Here is a 21,438-nt window from a genome sequence, read left to right on the forward strand (position 1 = left end):
AGTGAACCATCAAGGGAAGCAGTGAGGGCAAAAGACCTACCTGGCTTCAAGATTAAGCTTGATACATTTATGGAGGAGATGGTATAATGGGATAACATGATTTTGGCAATTAATTGATCTTTAACTATTCATGGTAAATAGGCCCAATGGCCTGTGATGGGATGTTAGATGGGGTGGATCTGAGTTACTACAGAGAATTCTTTCCTGGGCATCTGGCTGATGAGTCTTGCCCACATGCTCAGGGTTCAGCTGATCGCCATATTTGGGGTCGGGAAGGAATTTTCCTCCAGGGCAGATTGGCAGAGGCCCTGGGGTTTTTTCACCTTCCCCTGCAGCGTAGGGCACAGGACACTTGCTGTAGGATTCTCTGCACCTTGAAGTCTTTAAACATGATTTGATGACTTCTGTAGCTCAGATATAGGTGAGAAGTTTATTGCAGGAATGGGTGGGTGAGACTCTGTGGCCTGCATTGTGCAGGAGGTCAGACTAGATGATCATAATGGTCCCTTCTGACCTTAAAGTCTATGAATCTATGAAAGACAGACTGGTCTGAGTAATGAGAACTTAGATTTATTTCCTTTTTTAAAATAAGGAAGCATGGCACTAGAATCGTGGTTGAGTTCTGAACAGAAAATTTTATATGATCATTATTTACATTCCAGTAGCACCTGCACATGCTACATGAGGCTGGGACCTACTGTGCTAGGCACTGTACAAACCTATAGTGAGATGCAGTCCTTGCCCTGAAAAGCTTACAATCTAAAGAGAAAAGACCAACACCCCCACCCTGCTCTCACACAGCACTTTTCATCAGTAGATCTCAAAGCACTTTACAAAGGTGGTCAGACTTATTAGCTTCATTTTACAGGAAACTGAAGTACAGAGAGGGGAAATGACTTGGCAAAGGTCACTCAGCAGGCTAGGGCAGTTCTCTTGACTCCAAGTCCTAGTCAATCTAATAATTCATTAGAAATACGATCTCTCCATACAAAAAAATTCATTCTGCATTTTAAACTCCGGTTTTGATCCTTATAAATAGCTCCTCCACAACTGCAGTCCGCAGCACGTGCTGTGCTTCAGAAACACATACAAAACTGCAGCACCCGGTGGATCAAAAACATGGGTTGAAATTAAAGATTCCTCTGGCATATCTACATGATTGAATAAAGCTTTCTGGGACATTGCTGCAACAATGAAGTGGACAAAGGTCAGGGAAAAGAAGTAGTCATGCTTTGCATCAGTGTCCCCTGCAGACCCACCAGATTGCTATGCCAAACAGGGTCCAAAGTTAATACAGCTCCAGACTGTGTTATCTCCTGTCAGCCCCCTCTGCAGTTGCTGCTGCACACTCATGGGGGAAGGGAGGAACAAGACAATAGAAGCATAATGTACTTTACATCCAACAATTAAAATATCAACAGACCACGTCTGACACTAAAAGAGTCAACAAACCCTTAGAAAAATGCTCTTCAGGCTTCTCTATGGAACCCTATGTGGCAGGGGAAGAGAGAAGGAGACAGACACCAGTGCCTAGGGCACTGGAGTGGAACTCAGGAGACGTGCAGCTCATAAGCAACTCTGCAGTAATGAACAAGTGTCCATGCAATGGAGAAAGTATAACCTGAGCAAGGAATCTCATTTAACTTATTTCACTTTCAGGAAAGAAGGATTGACCTTTGAAATAAACCATTAAATAGTGAGTTAGGCATATGGATTCTATAAACATAGAAGAAAAATCTGGAAGATCAAATTTTGGGCCTACCAAATAATGCCCATTGACTTTTTACAAAGACTCTTGACTACACTCTCATCAGATAATAGTCTGACATCGAGGAGACCTGCTTATACCCTGCCAGGTGAGAATCAGAGACTTAAACCTTAGATTACGCTGCAGTAAAAATCCTATGCTTATTGTTACTCCCTATTCTGGATCTCTTCAGGCCCCCTTTTTCATAGGAATTATCCTGGTGACCCTTTTCCATTGCTCCAGCACTGGTCAGAGGGTTCTTTTGCTATATTTTCAAACTAGTGAACCATTTGGGTGATGGGGTATCCTATGTCCACATGCTGAATGGGCCATGTATGTTTAATTGACCCCCATTGCCAGATGCACCAATAGTAAGAAGTGGGAATCCAATACAGGCAATCCAAGTATTTAGCAGGAGAAGTTAATTGCCTTCACTTTTGAAGTTGGAAATTCCCATTAATAAGTTACCTTGGGACAGCACACTTCCTGATAAAGGCCCCCTGTTCTTTAAAACTTTTTGCAGGGTCACTAGCACAGTCACTCTGACAAGGAAGGAAGCAGGAAGGAGAGAGGGAAAGAGACTGAAGGAGAGAGGGAGCAAGAAAGGAAAAGACTGTCAGGAAGAAGGAAGCCGGGGCTTCTCTGGCTTGCAAGGCAATAAAAGAGAATTGATAAAGGGAAGAGAAGAAAAAGGACAGGAAAATAAAGGGAAAGGACAAAAGCAACAAAAAAATGACACAGCTGCCACCCTTTTAGGGTCAGTGACTTAATTTATACATCATCTTTCAGTGACTTAATTTATACGTCATCTTACATTTTATTGGTTCCCTGCACAATGTCCCCCAGCTTGAGCTAATTTGGGGCAGAGGTGAAAGTGCATCCTGCACTGTGACATTCAATGCTGCCAAGCACTGAGGCATTTTCATCATTTGTGTTAATCACCAAACTAAGGTCCTGATCCCACAAAGTGCTCTACACAATCGGACCCATGCATCTTTACAGAACCTCATTGTTGGTGATGGGCATCATGCTGGTGCCCAGAACCGCTTGCGAGATCAAGGCCGAGCCTGCTGCTACTAGGGCAATCTGCTACAGGGACACAGAGCTTGCTATGGGATGAGGCCAGAGGGTGCAGTGTTCCAATTCCTTCCCCCCAGCCTCCGGTATGTGGATTTGCTTACATGAAAGATCAAGCCATGCTCTCATGTCATATCAGTGTTTGCTTGTGGTGAAATAAAATCCTAACCAAGGGTTCTGACCAGCCCAAGCTGTCACCTCAGCTCCAGAGCTCTCAGACACTATGCAGACCTCCCTGACTCTGCAGCTTCCGATTCTCTACTGTACTTTCCACTCTGATGTGGACAACCCCCACCCAGGACTGGAATCTGCAACGCTACCCCACTATACTGCCATATATAGCAACTGAGCTCTTGGTGATGACACTGAGATGAATTACTGTTAACTTGGCTGAACATAAAATACAAGCTGCCATATCGCTCTCTTTTCATCAGTCATCTTGCACCAGCCAGGGTGTGTGTGTGAGGCCCCGGGAGCTACAGCCACAAGCCCCCAGTGGTTTTTAATTTTGAATGCTTTAACACACCAAAGCTAACCTCATCTTTAGCTTATTTTTTCAGTGAGTTTACAGCTCTTTTCCTTGCAAAGACAGCCTTGAAAAATGCAAACTCTCAAGAGGATTGTCATAAATATAAAGGGAAGGGTAACCACCTTTCTGTATACAGAACTATAAAATCCCTCCTGGCCGGAGGCAAAACCCTTTCACCTGTAAAGGGTTAAGAAGCTAGGATAACCTCGCTGGCACCTGACCAAAATGACCAATGAGGAGACAAGTTACTTTCAAAGCTGGGGGGACGGGGGGGGGGGACAAAGGGTCTGTCTATCTGTGTGATGCTTTTGCTGGGATCAGGTCAGGAATGCTCTTCAGAACTTCTGTTAAGTTAGTAAGTAATCTAGCTAGAAATGTGTTAGATTTCCTTTTGTTTAAATGGCTGGTAAATAAGCTGTGCTGAATGGAATGTATATTCCTGTTTTTGTGTCTTTTTGTAACTTAAGGTTTTGCCTAGAGGGATTCTCTATGTTTTGAATCTGATTACCCTGTAAGGTTTTACCATCCTGATTTTTACAGAGGTGGTTCTTTTACTTTTTCTTTAATTAAAATTCTTCTTTTAAGATCCTGATTGCTTTTTCATTGTTCTTAAGATCCAAGGGTTTGGGTCTGTGTTGCCTTCCCCAGGAAAGGGGGTGTAGGGCTTGGGGGGATATTTTGGGGGGAAGATGTCTCCAAGTGGGCTCTTTTCCTGTTCTTTGTTTAACATGCTTGGTGGTGGCAGCATAGGGTTCAAGGGCAAGGCAAAGTTTGTACCTTGAGGAAGTTTTTAACCTAAGCTGGTAAGAATAAGCTTAGCTTTCATGCAGGTCCCCACATCTGTACCCTAGAGTTCAGAGTGGGGAAGGAATCTTGACAAGGATTAAAAGTTTGTTAGTCATTTTTTTCTAAAAATCACAAGGTACGGACAGCCCTTCCTGCAACCAGCTCTTAAAACCTGTGAAATCCACAGCTGTGGATCCCTTTATTTTTGAGGAGATGCCAGACCAGTTTCTCACTACTCCTCACTACATGTGGAAATTCCTTCTGCCTACTCTTCCAGTCGCTACACAACTGCATTCCTGGCTAGCAGTTGGCTTGCGGCAGCTAACTCAGCCACTCTGCTGAGCAGTCAATATAGTCTGTGGCCACAAGGTGGAGCAGCTAAGACTCAGCCTGACACCGAGAGCAAGGAAAACTGTAACAATGCCTTTTTGGAAAAAATTGTGTGTCTATGGACTTGTTTGGCGACTGATTAGTGTCATAAGTTATGCTTGTATATATCAATATCTACTCTTCAAAAAAGGGCTGTGCTGGTTTTATATTTGAGCTTACTGCTGAAGACATTATTTATTTTAAATCAGAGTTAAAGCCGTTGGCGTTGTGGTGAAAGAAGTATTCTCTGTGCTTGATTAGAATGTATCTGCATATCATCATGCGGGCAGTGGAATCTTTTAGGTTCATAATAAGACATTTTCTTGCTTTTAAATGTTTTGTGTTTTTAGGTTAAATGGAATTTCTAAGGTTTCTATTTTATATATTTTTTATTTCATGTAAGATGTATCATTTTTTAAAATTAAATTAAATTAAAAAAATGATACAACTGAGTCGCTAGATTATTGAATAAGAGAAGTGAATGGTGCTGGCCAAGCTCCCCTTTCTTGTTTTGCTTTGCTTTGCTCTGGTCCTGTGGAACCTGGCCTCATTCAGCGTGCACCTGACAAGATATACACGTTCACTATGGGTGGGATTTTCAGAAGCATTCAGCATTGGCTTAACTCTGCTCTCACTGAACTCAATGGGAGCTTTATTATTGATTGTAGGGACAGAGCAGTTAGGCCAGCACTGAGGGCTTGTCTACACTGGCAATTTAAAGCACTGCAACTTTCTCGCTCAGGGGTGTGAAAAAAAAAACAAACAAAAAACCCTGAGCGCAGCAAGTTTCAGCGCTGTAAAACTGTAAAGCGCTCTGCCGTGACTACACAAGCCACACTAAAGCGCTGCTGCAGCTGTGCTTTAGTGTTGCCAGTGTAGACTCGCCCCAAGTGTTTTTGAAAATTCCACCCCTTGCAGATAAGTTAGCCACACATGCATGTGCAGCACAGGCTACTTCCAGGCTTCCAGGCCAGAAGGGACCATCATGATCATCTAGTCTGACCTCCTGCACGTTGCAGGCCATAGAAACTAAACCCACCCGCTCCTGTAATAGACCCATAACCTGTGGTTTAGTTACTAAAGTCTTCATATCATGATTAAAGACTTCAATCCACCACTTAACTCTAGTTTAAATCAGCAAATGACATATGCCTGATGCTGCAGAGGAATGGTAAAAATCCCCAGGGTCTCTGCCAATCTGACCAGGGGAAAATTTATTCCCAACACCGAATATGGCAATCAGTTGGGCCCTGAGTGTGTCGGCAAGAACCACAAGCCAGACAGCTAGGGAAAAATTGACGGAAGTAACAGTAATGGAAGGGGAAGGTCCATTACTGGATTTGGATTCATCACTTCTTGCTCCACCCTCTGGTACATCTTCAGGCATTTCACCTGCTACCTGGAAGGACTAACAATGGTCCTCTGCAGCTCTGAGCACACACCAACTAGACTCAACAAATAATGTTACTAAGTGTCCCTACAGTAATCTCCATCTCTGTATTCAATTCTAAAACCTCTTTTCATTAGCTCCCTGTACACATTATTGAACCAATCCCATCAATCTTCATCAGGTAATCCTGAACTCCGACTACCACTTTTAAGATTCTTTTCCAATATTTAAAGTGAAGTCCTGAGTTATCTTTAGCCACTGTATTAAACCAAAATTTTAAGAATACTAAATTGAGAAGCCATGACTGAATTTTTTTAAATCCTTATTTATAAAGTGTTCAGTGCTCTAAATTTATGATCAATTGATGCCGCTGTATCAGTTAAGAGATCTGTTTTATTTTCCAAGTTCCTAAGCACGTTTTTCCCTTTTGATTTTTTTCAGAGATTGCACTGGCAGCAAAACTCTTTCAAGGTTACTGTCCTTATTTGCTTCATTAGATTCTATAAATTAGAGAAGGGTTGCACAGCATCTGAGAGAAAAGAACCTTCTGATTCTCAGTATTAGGACTCACTTTTCATCCCAAGCTCCAGCTATTGAGGCTGTAGAGAAGAATACTTGCAAGTTTTGCTTCCATAACACTCTTTATTTGTATTTTAGGAAGCATTTTCATTATTAGCTATTTTAAAAAATTAAATATCGGCCTTGTCTGTCCTAGAAACATTGCCCTGAAATAACTCAATAGATTATAAATCAATTTAGTTAAACCAGTGAAAACCATCATGCAGATGGCCTTTAACCATTCAAACATTGCTTAAATCAGTTTAGCTTGTGTCAGAAATTTACCAATTTATCCTAAGATATTTTAAGCAAGGGTTAAATAGGTTTAAGTGCATCTACCTTATATATTTGTGCCAGTTTAATTAGATTGCTTTAAAATCTATTTACACTGGTGCAACACTTTTAGTATAGACAGGGCCTTAGTGCAATGGGGATAATGGTATTTACCCACCTTTGCAAAGTGCTTTGAGATTCTTGGACAAGTATTATTACAAAAGAGACCAATTTGAATTGCAACATACTCTGTTTTCCTCCTTCAGGCACCCCTGCATGAAGCCCTTTTTCATCTTTCTTCCAGTGATCTTTCATGGGGAAGACACTATTTAGACTATATCTACATTGGCAATTGAATGACAAAACTTTTGTCTTTCAGAGGCGTTAAACCCCCACTCCCCTGAAAGACAAAAGTTTTGCGGCGACAAGTGCCAGTGTGACCAGCACTGCTCGTTGGGGGTAGAAGTTTTTTGTCAGCAGGAGAGCCGACAAACAGCAGTTACACTGCACAACTTTTAATGGCACAGCTGTAAAATTCAGTCTATTGGGCCAAGGTTGGCAAGTAGTATAATATTTGGGTTTCAATGGTCTTTGGAGACCCTAGTCAAAGGACAAATATTATATTTGACAGGTTTCAGAGTAACAGCCGTGTTAGTCTGTATTCGCAAAAAGAAAAGGAGTACTTGTGGCACCTTAGAGACTAACCAATTTATTTGAGCATAAGCTTTCGTGAGCTACAGCTCACTTCATCGGATGCATCCGATGAAGTGAGCTGTAGCTCACAAAAGCTTATGCTCAAATAAATTGGTTAGTCTCTAAGGTGCCACAAGTACTCCTTTTCTTTTTATTATATTTGATTTTGTTTCCCCCATTCTTTCTCCTTATACTGGCATCATTGTTAATTCCTTTTCATCTGACATCTTTCCCAATTCTCTATAATCTGTCCTTGTCCAGCCTCACCTTAAATAACCCTTCTGGGCACTTTAACCACAGTTCTATCTCTAATGTCATCTATCGGTAGGCACGCTTGTGATGCTTTTGACCATAGAATGTGAGCACTTCACAAGATTAAAGATCCATCACTTGATCCCTTTTATTTCTTAATCACTCAGGAGATTTTATGCACCACACCACATTGTTCATGAACAGTAAGAACATGAATACACATATGAATCATATTTGCAAATATCTTCATGATAGAAGAGCTCTCCTGGCCAATTAGAATATTTTTCTTTTATTCACACAAGAGAGTTGATGAGCCATTATGAAAAGCAAACAAATTCATAAAAACTCAAGGGAAATTTGCAATCATTGAAACAGACAGAATATAAAAGTGTATTATTTTCAAAATACAATCATTGCTTCCTTTAAATGAAGCTTAGGTCATCCAATCAGACAACCAAAACCATACCACGGGAACTGGGTGACTAGTCACATGCAGTAAATAGCAGATCATGAATAGCAAATACGTATACTGATCAGGCCATGAAAGTTTGCTCTAACTTTTTGTTGAACAGTAGAACTAACAGCTAACAAAATCCTAAACCAATTGTTGGGAAGTAATTAACACATAAAAGGAATGAATTAATCAGATCTATTATTTTCAACAAATAATTCAGCCAGATCTCTATTTTTCACACAACAAACACTGTGACAGACTTTCAATCCTCTTTCATTGTGGCCATAGCATAGTAACTGTTCCAGTAGCCAACAACCTACATGTTCTCTTTGACCTGAGCGCAGCCTCTCTGCTGGAGGCCTCTCCCCATCTGGAAAAGCCATCCTGTATCCCTTCCACTTAATACACTCCACAGTCTATCAAATCTCCCACCTTCCCCAGGAAGGCCTGGGGAAGTGGACAGGCCCTTGCAGCATTCACACTAGTCAACTGTGACTTGAGCATGTCAGACGATCATGACTGCCATTGTACGGGCATAAGGAGAGAGGTATTTCCTAGGGTAACCAGCATCCAAATAATTAAGGTTTTAAAGGCCAAAAGCAACACAATAAACTGCAATGGGAAACAAAGAGGAAGCCAAGCAGATCATGGAGCACAGGGCTAACAGTCTTTCTTCAGGTGCAAAACACTGCTTAACATGCAGCCATGTTCTGCTCCAGCTGAACTTTCCAAGTAGTCTTCAGGTGCAGCTCCCATCAAGCACATTATAGTAATTACATTACATTACAATGTGGTGACAAAGGCATGGAGGGAGAAAGGTACATGCCAGGGCACCTCATCACTTGGCAAGTGAAAATGGGGACAAACCACACTTGGTCATCACTTCTATCTGTATATCCCCTAGAAGCTACATATCCTTCTTAATCTTTAATACACCTGTGATAAATGAAGGGTGGGGGAGCTCCCTTTTATGGGCACCGAGCCAGCCAGCAGCTATAAAATCCCTCTTAGTAGCCGTTCTCTAATTGCTCTACCTGTAAAGCAGGGGTCTCAAACATGCGGCCTGTAGAGTTATTTGCTGCAGCCTGCCAAGCTCCCCGTGCCTCCCCCCGCCCGAGTTATTTCCTGCTATAATTTTTGACATCTGATTTGTGTCCATTTATTCTTTTACATAGAGACTGTCTGGTTTGGTCAATGTACATGGCAGAGGGGCATTGCTGGCACATGATGGCATATATCACATAAATCAGACGTCAAGAATTATAACATTCAAAAATCAGTCGGAGAACATGTCAATCTCCCTGGTCACTCGATTACAGACCTAAAAGTGGCAATTCTTCAACAAAAAAACTTCAAAAACAGACTCCAACAAGAAACTGCTGAATAGGAATTAATTTGCAAACAGGACACCATTAAATTAGGCTTGAATAAAGACTGGGAGTGGATGGGTCATTACACAAAGTAAAACTATTTCCCCATGCTTATTTCCCCACCCCCCCTCCCCCCATTACTCACACCTTCTTGTCAACTGTTGGAAATGGGCCATCCTGATTATCACTACAAAAGGGTTTTTTTCTCCTGCTGATAATAGCCCACCTTAACTGATCACTCTCATTATAGTGGGTATGGCAACACCCATTTTTTCATGATCTGTGTGTGTGTGTGTGTATATATATATATATCTATATATATCTATATAGATATAGATATAGATATCTTCCTACTGTATTTCCACTGCATGCATCCAATGAAGTGGGTTTTTGCCCACGAAAGCTTATGCTCAAATAAATTTGTTAGTCTCTAAGGTGCCACACGTACTCCTTGTTCTTTTTCCCAGATATGTAAGTAGATCAGAAAATGTCTAGGAAGATGCGATTAGGTTTATCCCTTTTATTTCTTTATGGCTGGTGGATTCCTCTGTTTTTTGGTGCTTTTGTTTTTCTTGTAACCTTTAAGCTGGACCTCAAGAAAACAATTCTTGGTGCTTAATCCTTGTAGTTGCTCTTCTAAAATCTAGCAATAGCCTGTATTCCCAGATGTATTTTATTTCTCTTTTTTTATAAATAAAATTTACCTCTTTTAAGAACAGAATTGGATTTTTGTGTCTTCAAAGGTTTGTGCACATGTTGTTTAATTAGCTAGTGGCATTAGCTGATTTCCTTTTTTTTTCTTTTTTCTTTCTCAGCTCTTCCCTGGAGTGGGGGTTGAAACGGCTTGAGGGTATCCCACAAAGGAATTCCCAAGTGCGCCTTCTTGGGCTCTCAAACGGGTTCTGCACTTGGGTGGTGGCAGCATCTACCAGTCCAAGGTCAGAGAATAGCTGTAACCTTAGGAGTTTAATACAAGCCTGGAGTGGCCAGTATTAATTTTTAGAATCCTTGCGAGCCTCCCCACTTTCTGCACTTGAAGTGCCAGAGTGGGGAATTAGCCTTGACAACACTAGATGCCCTTGCCACCACAGTCTGCTGTCCCAGTTCCCTCTACCCCATCTAATGCAATCATTAGATAATACAATCTTGAAAGTGGAGAGAGGGAACATTATAACTAAACCTCCCTAATCATACACACCTTCCAGATGCCATTGGAAAGAATCTAGCAGACTTGGTGGATTTTCCCCCAAACCGATACAGCTGTTTATTTCTAATTTTTGCACGCAATGTAGCACACAATGAACTACACACTAGCATTCATAGCCCCAGACTGAATCTGTGATATACTGATAGTGCATTAGAAGAAATGCATTAATGAGACTACTGCATATTTGAATATGTAAATCCACAGTTAAATATCTCTCTACACGGGAAAGTTATACTGGAATAAGCTAAGGTGTGAATTTAAACCGGTATAACTGTGTGTATGGACCCTTTTATTCCAGTTTAAGAGGCCCCTTTTCAGTTTAGTTTACGTTGTTTTTGAAGATAAACCAATAAAAGCCACTTTTTATTCTGGAATAAGATCATCAACACAGGGAACCATACCAGTATAACTGTATTGATATAGGTTTCAGAGTAGCAGCCGTGTTAGTCTGTATTTGCAAAAAGAAAAGGAGTTTGTTAGTCTCTAAGGTGCCACAAGTACTCCTTTTCTGTATTGGTATAATTATACCAATATAACTGGTAAAACTTTCCCCTGTCAACAAACCCTTAGTCGTCTTCTCCTTTTTGCATCATTTAAAACATGCCCAACTTGTTTTGTACTGTAATATAATGTATGTGTGAGAGAGAGAATGCATTTCACTCACAGTACAATCAACAGGGCTGATTCGTAATTTTATAGTGATTTTTTTATTCCCCATTTTGTGCTTTTTAAAGGGGTGAAGTCAATGGAGATATGACAAGTTACATCAGCTGAGAATCTGCAGGAGTCTTCAACTAGTTCAAGATATTATTAAAAACTAGACAAAACAGAGTGAACTGAGGACAGAGTAGAAGTCCTCACTTTACATTTCTTCACTCTTGTTAGTCTAAGCCCTCGTCTACACTAGGAGTTGAGGTCGAATTTAGCAGCATTGAATCATTTAACCCTGCACCCGTCCACACAACGAAGCCCTTTTTTTCAACTTAAAGGGCTCTTAAAATCGATTTCTTTACTCCACCCCCAACAAGAGGATTAGCGCTGAAATCAGCCTTGCCGGGTCAAATTTGGGGTACTGTGGATGCAATTAGACGGTATTGGCCTCCGGGAGCTATCCCAGAGTGCTCCATTGTGACCGCGCTGGACAGCACTCTCAACTAAGATGCACTGGTCAGGTAGACAGGAAAAGGCCCGTGAACTTTTGAATTTCATTTCCTGTTTGGCCAGTGTGGCAAGCTGCAGGTGAGTGCAGAGCTCATCAGCAGAGGTGACCATGATGGAGTCCCAGAATCACAAAAGAGCTCCAGCATGGACTGAACGGGAGATACGGGATCTGATCGCTGTATGGGGAGAGGAATCCGTCCTATCAGAACTCCGTTCCAGTTTTCGAAATGCCAAAACATTTGTCAAAATCTTCCAGGGCATGAAGGAAAGAGGCCATAACAGGGACCCGAAGCAGTGCTGTGTGAAACTTAAGGAGCGGAGGTAAGCCTACCAGAAAACCAGAGAGGCAAACGGCCGCTCCGGGTCAGAGCTCCAAACGTGCCGTTTTTATGATGGGCTGCATGCCATTTTAGGGGGTTCAGCCACCACTACCCCAACCGTGTGCTTGGATTCCTTCAATGGAGAGGGAGGCAACACGGAAGCAGGTTTGGGGAACGAGGAAGATGATGATGATGAGGTTGTAGATAGCAAACAGCGAACAAGCGGAGAAACCGGTTTTCCTGACAGCCAGGAACTGTTTCTCACCCTGGACCTGGAGCCAGTACCCCCCGAACCCACCCAAGGCTGCCTCCTGGACCCGCCAGGCGAAGAAGGGACCTCTGGTGAGTGTACCTTTTTAAATAGCATACATGGTTTAAAAGCAAACGCGTTTAATGATTAATTTGCCCTGGCTTTTGCGGCCAGTACAGCTACTTGAAAAGTCTGTTAACGTGTCTGGGGATGGAGCGGAAATCCTCCAGGGACATCTCCATAAAGCTCTCCTGGATGTACTCCCAAAGCCTTTGCAAAAGTTTTCTAGGGAGGGCAGCCTTATTCCATCCACCGTGGTAGGACACTTTAGCACGCCAGGCCAGTAGCACATAGTCGGGAATCATTGCAGAACAAAGCATTGCAGCGTATTGCTGGCGTTCAAACAACATCCGTTCTTTATCTCTCTGTGTTATCCTCAGGAGAGTGATATCATTCATGGTCACCTGGTTGAAATAGGGTGCTTTTCTTAAGGGGACATTCAGAGGTGCCCGTTCCCTGCTGGGCTGTTTGCCTGTGGCTGAAGAGAAATGTTCCCCGCTGTTAGCCACTGGGAGTGGGGAAGGTGGAGGGGCTAGCCACGCGCTGGGGGAAGGCAAAATGCGACCTTGTAACGAAAGCACATGTGCTATGTATGTAATGTTAACAGCAAGGTTTACTGTGAAAGAGTGTACCCATTGTTCTATAAAATGTGTCTTTTTAAATACCACTGTCCCTTTTTTTTTCTCCACCAGCTGCATGTGTTTCAAGGATCACAGGATCTTCTCCTTCCCAGAGGCTAGCGAAGACTAGAAGGCGAAAAAAATGCACTCGCGATGAAATGTTCTCTGACCTCATGCTGTCCTCCCACACTGACAGAGCACAGACGAATGCGTGGAGGCAGACAATGTCAAAGTGCAGGAAAGCACAAAATGACCAGGAGGAGAGGTGGCAGGCTGAAGAGAGGGCTGAAGCTCAAAGGTGGCAGCAGCGTGATGAGAGGAGGCAGGATTCAATGCTGAGGCTGATGGAAGATCAAACCAATATGCTCCAGCATATGGTTGAGCTGCAGGAAAGGCAGCTGGAGCACAGACGGCCGCTACAGCCCCTGTGTAACCAACCACCCTCCTCCCCAAGTTCCATAGCCTCCTCACCCAGATGCCCAAGAACACGGTAGGGGAGGGCCTCCAGCCACCCAGCCACTCCACCACAGAGGATTGCCCAAACAACAGAAGGTTGGCATTCAATAAGTTTTAAAATTGTAAACTTTTAAAGTGCTGTGTGGCCTTGTGCTTCCCTCCTCCACCACCCTTCCTGGTGCTTCTCTCCTCCACCACCCCTCCTGGGCTACCTTGGTAGTTATCCCCCTATTTGTGTGATGAATAAATAAAGAATGCATGAATATGAAGCAAGAATGACTTTATTGCCTCTGCAAGTGGTGATCAAAGGAAGGTGGGGAGGGTGGTTAGCTTACAAGGAAGTAGAGTGAACCAAGGGGCGGGGGGTTTCATCAAGGACAAAGAAACAGAACTTTCACACCGTAGCTTGGCCAGTCATGAAACTGGTTTCCAAAGCTTCTCTGATGCGAACCGTGCGCTCCTGTGCTCTTCTAACCACCCTGGTGTCTGGCTGTGTGAAATCAGCAGCCAGGCGATTTGCCTCAACCTCCCACCCCGCCATAAACGTCTCCCCCTTGCTCTCACAGATATTGTGGAGGGCACAGCAAACAGTAATAACAGTGGGAATATTGGTTTTGCTGAGGTCTAACCGAGTCAGTAAACTGCGCCAGCGCGCTTTTAAACGTCCAAATGCACATTCTACCACCATTCTGTACTTGGTCAGCCTGTAGTTGAACAGCTCCTGACTACTGTCCAGGCTGCCTGTGTACGGCTTCATGAGCCATGGCATTAAGGGATAGCCTGGGTCCCCAAGGATAACTATAGGCATTTCAACATCCCCAATGGTTATTTTCTCGTCTGGGAATAAAGTCCCTTCCTGCAGCTTTTGAAACAGACCAGAGTTCCTGAAGATGGAAGCGTCATGTACCTTCCTGGCCATCCCACGTAGATATTGGTGAAACGTCCCTTGTGATCCACCAGTGCTTGCAGCACTATTGAAAAGTACTCCTTGCACTTTATGTACTCGCCAGCTTGGTTCTGCGGTGCCAAGATAGGGATATGGGTTCCGTCTATGGCCCCATCACAATTAGGGAATCCCATTGCAGCAAAGCTATCCACTATGACCTGCACATTTCCCAGACTCATTACCCTTGATATCAGCAGATCTTTGATTGCGTTGGCTACTTGCATCACAGCAGCCCCCACAGTAGATTTGCCCACTCCAAATTGATTCCCGACTGACCGGTAGCTGTCTGGCATTGCAAGCTTCCACAGGGCTATTGCCACTCGCTTCTCAACTGTGAGGGCTGCTCTCATCTTGGTATTCTGGCGCTTCAGGGCAGGGGAAAGCAAGTCACAAAGTTCCATGAAAGTGCCCTTACGCATGCGAAAATTTCACAGCCACTGGGAATCATCTCAGACCTGCAACACTATGTGGTCCCACCAGTCTGGGCTTGTTTCCCGGGCCCACAATTGCCGTTCCACGGCATGAACCTGCCCCATTAGCACCATGATGCCCACATTGGCAGGCCCCATGCTTTGAGAGAAGTCTGTGTCAATGTCCTCATCACTCACGTCACTGCGCTGACGTTTCCTACTCGCCCGGTATCACTTTGCCTGGTTCTGGTGCTGCATATACTGCTGGATAATGTGCGTGGTGTTTAATGTGCTCCTAATTGCCAAAGTGAGCTGAGCAGGCTCCATGCTTGCCATGGTATGGCGTCTGCACAGAAAAAAGGCGCGGAACGATTGTCTGCCATTGCTGTGATGGAGGGAGGGGTGACTGACGACATGGCTTACAGGGTTGGCTTACAGGGAATTAAAATCAACATAGGGGGTGGCTTTACATCAAGGAGTATTTCAGGCAGGACTTCACGGAGCGACGGAGGGAGGGGGAAGCAAATGAGTACAAAACAAATCTGGTCTATTTCTTGTTTTGATCTACTCCATCTATCTTTTACATCTTTGGCTGGCAGCAGACGGTGCAGAAGGACTGCAAGCCATCCACATCCCTTGGCTGCTCAGCAGAAGATGGTACAATAGGACTGCTAGCCATCCTCATCTCCTGCTTGCCCGGCAAAAGATGGTACAATAGGACTGCTAGCCATCCATATTGCCTGCCTGTTCACCAAAAGATGGTAGAATAGGACTGCCTGCAGGACTAAAGAGAGTGACCTGGTCGAGTCACTCCTAATGTAGTCCCTGCACCCATGTCTGCCCAGGCGCTCCTGGCCGATGTGGCCAGGAGCACCTCGGACATGACGATGACGGCTACCAGTCCTATTGTACCGTCTGCTGCCACAAGGCAATGGGTTGCTGCTGCTGTGTAGCAATGCAGTACCGCATCTGCCAGCACCCAGGAGACATACGGTGACAGTGAGCTGAGCGGGCTCCATGCTTGCCGTGGTATGGCGTCTGCACAGGTAACTCAAGAAAAAAAGGCGCAAAACAATTGTCTGCTGTTGCTTTCACAGAAGGAGAAAGGGAAGGAGGGCCTGATGACATGTACCCAGACATGTTTTTTGCCCCATCAGGCATTGGGATCTCAACCCAGAATTCCAATGGGCAGCGGAGACTGCGGGAACTGTGGGATAGCTAACCACAGTGCAACACTCTGGAAATCAACTCTAGCCTTGGTACTGTGGAAGCACTCCGCCGAGTTAATGCACTTAGAGCATTTTGTGTGGGGACACACACAATCGACTATTTAAAAACGATTTCTAAAAAACCGACTTCTATAAATTCGACCTAATTTCGTAGTGTAGACATACCCTAAATGGCACTGGTGCATCCAAAAAACTCATGATAGAGAAACTTGACCTTTTCTATGTACTATCAAGTCTATTTATTTTGTAATTTAAATTGTTATTTAAAAAAAACAGCAGCATCACATCTAGTACATAAAATACATATATGAAATAAAACAAGAAGAGAAGGAAAAGTCAACTTGTAGATAACTAAAAAGTGCTTTTTTTGTTATTGTTAACTTCAGTGTTTGTTTTGGTTATTTGTAATTAATTATATAGTCAAATTACGATTGTGATGGAACTACCTGTGTAACTTCTCTCCAATGTAAGTAAAAGGTTCATGATGTAGCTCTATTTTCTACACAGTGTGAAAGTTGTTTGATTTTATTAATGTTTATGAATAACTGTGAAACTTGTCTCGTACTGTTAACCTCCTACACCTGTCATCTCTTTCTCTACTAGATAAATTACACTGATATTATTTAATATATACAGTAATATTAGCATATAAACATCAAATTGCTATTTGGTCCTTACATCCTGCATTGGCAAAGGAGTGAACTTCAGCCCCAAACCAGCAACTGGCACCACGTAAGACCCCTGCGCCCACACTGAGTCAGTGGGACTCTGCATAGGCACAGGGGTCCATCACAAGGACTCAGCGACAAGATCAGGGCCTACCGTTTGTTCCATTTTCAACTGTTTTGGTTTACAATCTTGGGGACCCTAAAAGACTGAATCAGGAAATATAAGTTCAAATGACAGCGCTGTAGCTAAATGCAATACCAGCTTGACTTCACCTGAAGAGAACTGTTCAGTACCCATGCTGAATCTGGTCTTCAGAAGGTACAATATACTACAATAATTATAATCAGAAAGAGTGAAGAATCAAGTCTGATACCTATAAGACTTTGCACTAACCTCAGAGTCATAAAATAAATCGAACCAAATTATTTACACAAGGAATAAAAAACATTAAAAACACAATTCACATAAATGGTAATTATGTAAAATTACTTACTGGAAAGCACTTCTGAATTAAGAGGCATCCATGAGTTGTTTATGAGAGCAATGAAATTGGTTCCAATTAATATTATGTTAATATTAATCATGTTAATTTTTGCTTCCTTTGTATTGCTGGTTTTAGCATAATTAAGTAAATGGACTTTGTGCCACCCAATACCTTTTTTAATTGCAAAATAAGTAACATGCACAATAAAGCTTAATAATCTTATTTAAGAGAAACCATATGTTCCACAGTTAAAATTGTAGTCTTTACATGTTGTTTTCCCAACACATTGTCTAATGTTATAAAAACACTCAAAGCCAACACTCATAACCTCTAGATACTATGTTCTTTCTTGAATTTGTACTATTAAATATAATTATAGAAACACATCTAATTGTTATGGGCAATTAAGCACTATACAGAGCTATTCCCAGAAGAAGGAGGTTGTCTCATTAGCTAATTTATCATTTTGCTGTACAATTCTTCTTGCCATTAGAGCACTTTTTAAAGCAGCATAACTTTTATTTATATTACCATTCAAACATACTTTCAGTGCAATGTCCATGGCATTGAACTATCTCAGTAAACGCTAGTCTTGTGCACAGCACAGTAGTAATAGCTTTTGGGCTATAAAGAAGTAACTCTGGGGTGGGGGGTATTTTTTTTTTTTTTTTTTTTTTGCAAAACAAACAACTTTATAGTAATAATCAAGTGATGTGTAACTAGAGGGCTCACGCTTGAGAATATCTGCAGCCTAAGACTGCAGTGCCCAATAACTGTAGCTAGCTATTACTTTACCAGCCTGAAATTAACAGTAGGAGCACACGCCCATAGGCTCTGCCTTGGGAAACAATGGGAGAGACCGACCAGCCTTATCTCGCTAGCCATCATCCCTGTACAAGGCACTCCAGACAGCCCAGAATTATTGTATAGCCACAGACATACCCCCACCCCCTATGCTTTCTCCTGGAAGCAGGATGAAGCAGTCGGAGCCCTAGGTGTAAAGACGGGCTTTACTTACCGAACAAGGTTAGGGCCATTGTAAAGGCGCGGCAAGTCGCAGGATCACGTCAAGGCTGGTCAGACCGCGCGGAATGGGCATTGGCCCAGCAGCTCTCCCATCAGCTGGGCGCAGAGCGGCAGGCAGAAAACCCTGCAATAAAAGTTAGACACAATGTTGTCAGAAGCCCAGCAGGGACAGCCACTTGCGGCTGCGATGCGCACAGGAGACAGCGGGGAGTTACAACCCCCGGGGGGGCTGCTGGGCTGTAGTTCTCCCTGGCCCACAAGCCAGGGGTGCAGCGCAGGGAAAGGGGCAGCCAGCAGCCGCCGCTGCCTCAGCGCTGACTGCATGGCTCTGATAGACAGTGCCAGCCTGTACTCACTCTCCCCCCGCCCACCCACTCACTCACACTGCAGCCTTCAGGCTCTGGGAGCCATCTTGCCGCACCACATGACCGGCTTCTCCTTCTCCTGCCTGCCAGACCAGCCCGCGGGTGACTGCGTGAGTTCCCATAGCAACAGGGAATTCATGGGCCACTCCATCCCCAGCCTCCAAGCAGGCCCTGCCAGCCGGAGCTCAGGGAGGGGGCGCCCACAGCACCGACCCAGCGGCGGCTGGGGAGGGAGGGAGGCAGGCACCGGTTGCTTTGGGGGGGCAGGGAAGAAACCTGGACAATCTCCCCGGCTCCCAAACTCTGCCCTTTGGCTTTGAGCGTGCAGCAGCTGCAGGCAGGGAAGACATCTCCCCGCCTCCCCCGGCTGTGCATCGCTCAGCTCCCTGTGGCTCCAAAGCTTGGTCCAGTAAAAGGGTTTACCTCACCCACCAGTCTCTCTCAGCTTTGCAGTGTCTCAAACAGAGCAGAGTAGGGCTAGGACGACGACACTGCCCGTGTGAAAACACGGGACAACTGAGGCACCTGCAGGGGCAGGGAGCAGCAGAGGATGGTTACAGTGTTAGGCTGGTGTGCACAGGGTGTGAGCAGCTGGGGGTGAAGAGGGAGACTCAGGCTAGGGGTATGGCAAGGGCAGGGTGACAACAAGCCCCTGGTCTAGTTCAGGGTGGTTCTTAAGGTGCATATATACTCAGCCAGCCTGGTTCAGTTTTACTGGCTCAAGTGGACAGAGGCAGCAGGTTTCTAGAAACACTGGGAGAAAACACCTGTTTGGGTAATATTGAAAGGCACACTGGATCCGGTCTCAAAACCTGGGATATTCCTAGCTTTCAAGGGCAGCCCTGATATAATGCAATTTACCTCACGCCACAAAATTTTCACAACAAAATCTGTGAGGAAGGAAAATAATTGCATAATAGTCATATTCCATTTTAACTTCGTTTTATTTTAATTTTAAGAATAAAGGAAAAAAAACCTTCATGTGGAATGACAGAGAGTTTGCCTCCCATAAAGTATCAGCATAAAAGTGATCAAGTGTACATAAGTGACCTAGGGTCCAACTAGGGAGACTGGTAAGAGAATACAGGGTGTAGGACTATGGGGATCTGCAGAGTATGTGCTGCTCTGGTCATTTTGGATTGCTGTTCTCAGAAGTGTGGCAGCCCTTGTGAACTGCAGAAGTATTTGATCCAGATTCCAGCCTTAGGCCCTGATTCTGATCCTGCAGGGAGTTGCAACTGAAACATTCAGTTATTTCAGCAGGAGTTACGCAGACTTCAGAACCATACAGCTGTGCATAACACTTTACAGAACTGGAGTCTGGGAACAGGGAACATGTAAAAGGACTGCAGCAACACATTTACCCTGTAATTAAATTTTACCTCTTACTTTTACATTTCATTTATTCTTTCTTGATATGTTCACAATAATACAGTAATATGCTGTAGATATACACATACATTAATGTCCTAAAAGAGCAGCTTTGCACTGGAGTAAATCTTAGGGAAAAAACAGATCATTTATACCCAAAAAGAAAAGGAGTACTTGTGGCACCTTAGAGATTAACCAATTTATTTGAGCATAAGCTTTCGTGAGCTACAGCTCACTTCATCGGATGCATACAGTGGAAAGTACAGAAGATCTTTTTATACACACAAACCAAGAAAAAATGAGTGTTTACCACTACAAAAGGTATTCTCTCCCCCTACCCCACTCTCCTGCTGGTAATAGCTTATCTAAAGTGATCACTCTCCTTACAATGTGTATGATAATCAAGGTGGGCCATTTCCAGCACAAATCCAGGTTTTCTCCCCCCCCCCACCGCCTTTTTTCCCCTCCCCCCACACAAACCCACTCTCCTGTTGGTAATAGCTTATCTAAAGTGATCACTCTCCTTACAATGTGTATGATAATCCAGGTGGGCCATCTCCAGCACAAATCCAGGGTTTAACAAGAACGTTGGGGGGGGAGGGGAGGAAAAAACAAGGGGAAATAGGTTACCTTGCATAATGACTTAGCCACTCCCAGTCTCTATTCAAGCCTAAGTTAATAGTATCCAATTTGCAAATGAATTCCAATTCAACAGTCTCTCGCTGGAGTCTGGTTTTGAAGTTTTTCTATTGTAATATCGCAACTTTCATGTCTGTAATCGCATGACCAGACAGCAGGAGAGTGGGGTGGGGGGAGAGAAAACCTTTTGTAGTGGTAAACACCCATTTTTTCATGGTTTGTGTGTATAAAAAGATCTTCTGTACTTTCCACAGTATGCATCCGATGAAGTGAGCTGTAGCTCACGAAAGCTTATGCTCAAATAAATTGATTAATCTCTAAGGTGCCACAAGTACTCCTTTTCTTTTTGCGAATACAGACTAACACAGCTGTTACTCTGAAACCTGTCATTTATACCCAAAGAAATGTAGTTATTTACTACTTCGTGTACCCTCCTTACAGTTACTTTAAATAGCTGTGTTTAAGTAGGAACATTTTCATTTACATCACAGATTCATGCTCTGTGGTCTTGGGTAATTTCTCAGTCTCCATCTGTAAAATGGGGCTAATCCTTCCTTGCCTCACAGTGATATTGTATGAGGATTAGTTAATTAATGCTGGTACAATGTTTTGAGACTGTAAGGAACTACGGGCAAAATTTTCAAAAGCGTCTATATGATTTAGGAGCCTAAATCCCATTTTCAACAGTGAAGTATTTATGACTTTCAGTGAGATTTAGACTCATAAT

At 43.5% G+C, this 21,438-nt stretch overlaps 1 protein-coding gene across 7 annotated transcripts in view; it reads right to left on the bottom strand.

Annotated features, from left to right (window-relative positions):
* Positions 1-18,862, bottom strand: part of CHN1 (chimerin 1) — a 156,614-nt gene extending 137,752 nt beyond the window's left edge. For 2 of the 7 annotated variants that reach the window (XM_043525355.1, XM_043525352.1), the window contains exons 1-3: positions 18,720-18,862; positions 18,329-18,460; positions 17,320-17,331 (exon numbers count right to left, since the gene is read on the bottom strand). In XM_043525355.1, the coding sequence (XP_043381290.1) occupies positions 17,320-17,331; positions 18,329-18,347 (31 nt within the window). In that variant the 5' untranslated portion in view covers positions 18,348-18,460; positions 18,720-18,862. Of the gene's footprint in view, positions 1-17,319; positions 17,332-18,328 lie in introns of all 7 variants that reach the window. The other 5 variants (XM_043525354.1, XM_007060525.4, XM_043525353.1 and 2 more) reach the window with 5 other exon arrangements.
* Between the last annotated feature and the right edge of the window lie 2,576 nt (positions 18,863-21,438).

The sequence above is a fragment of the Chelonia mydas genome, chromosome 11 (assembly GCF_015237465.2).
Source record: "Chelonia mydas isolate rCheMyd1 chromosome 11, rCheMyd1.pri.v2, whole genome shotgun sequence".
Lineage (NCBI taxonomy): Eukaryota > Metazoa > Chordata > Testudines > Cheloniidae > Chelonia > Chelonia mydas.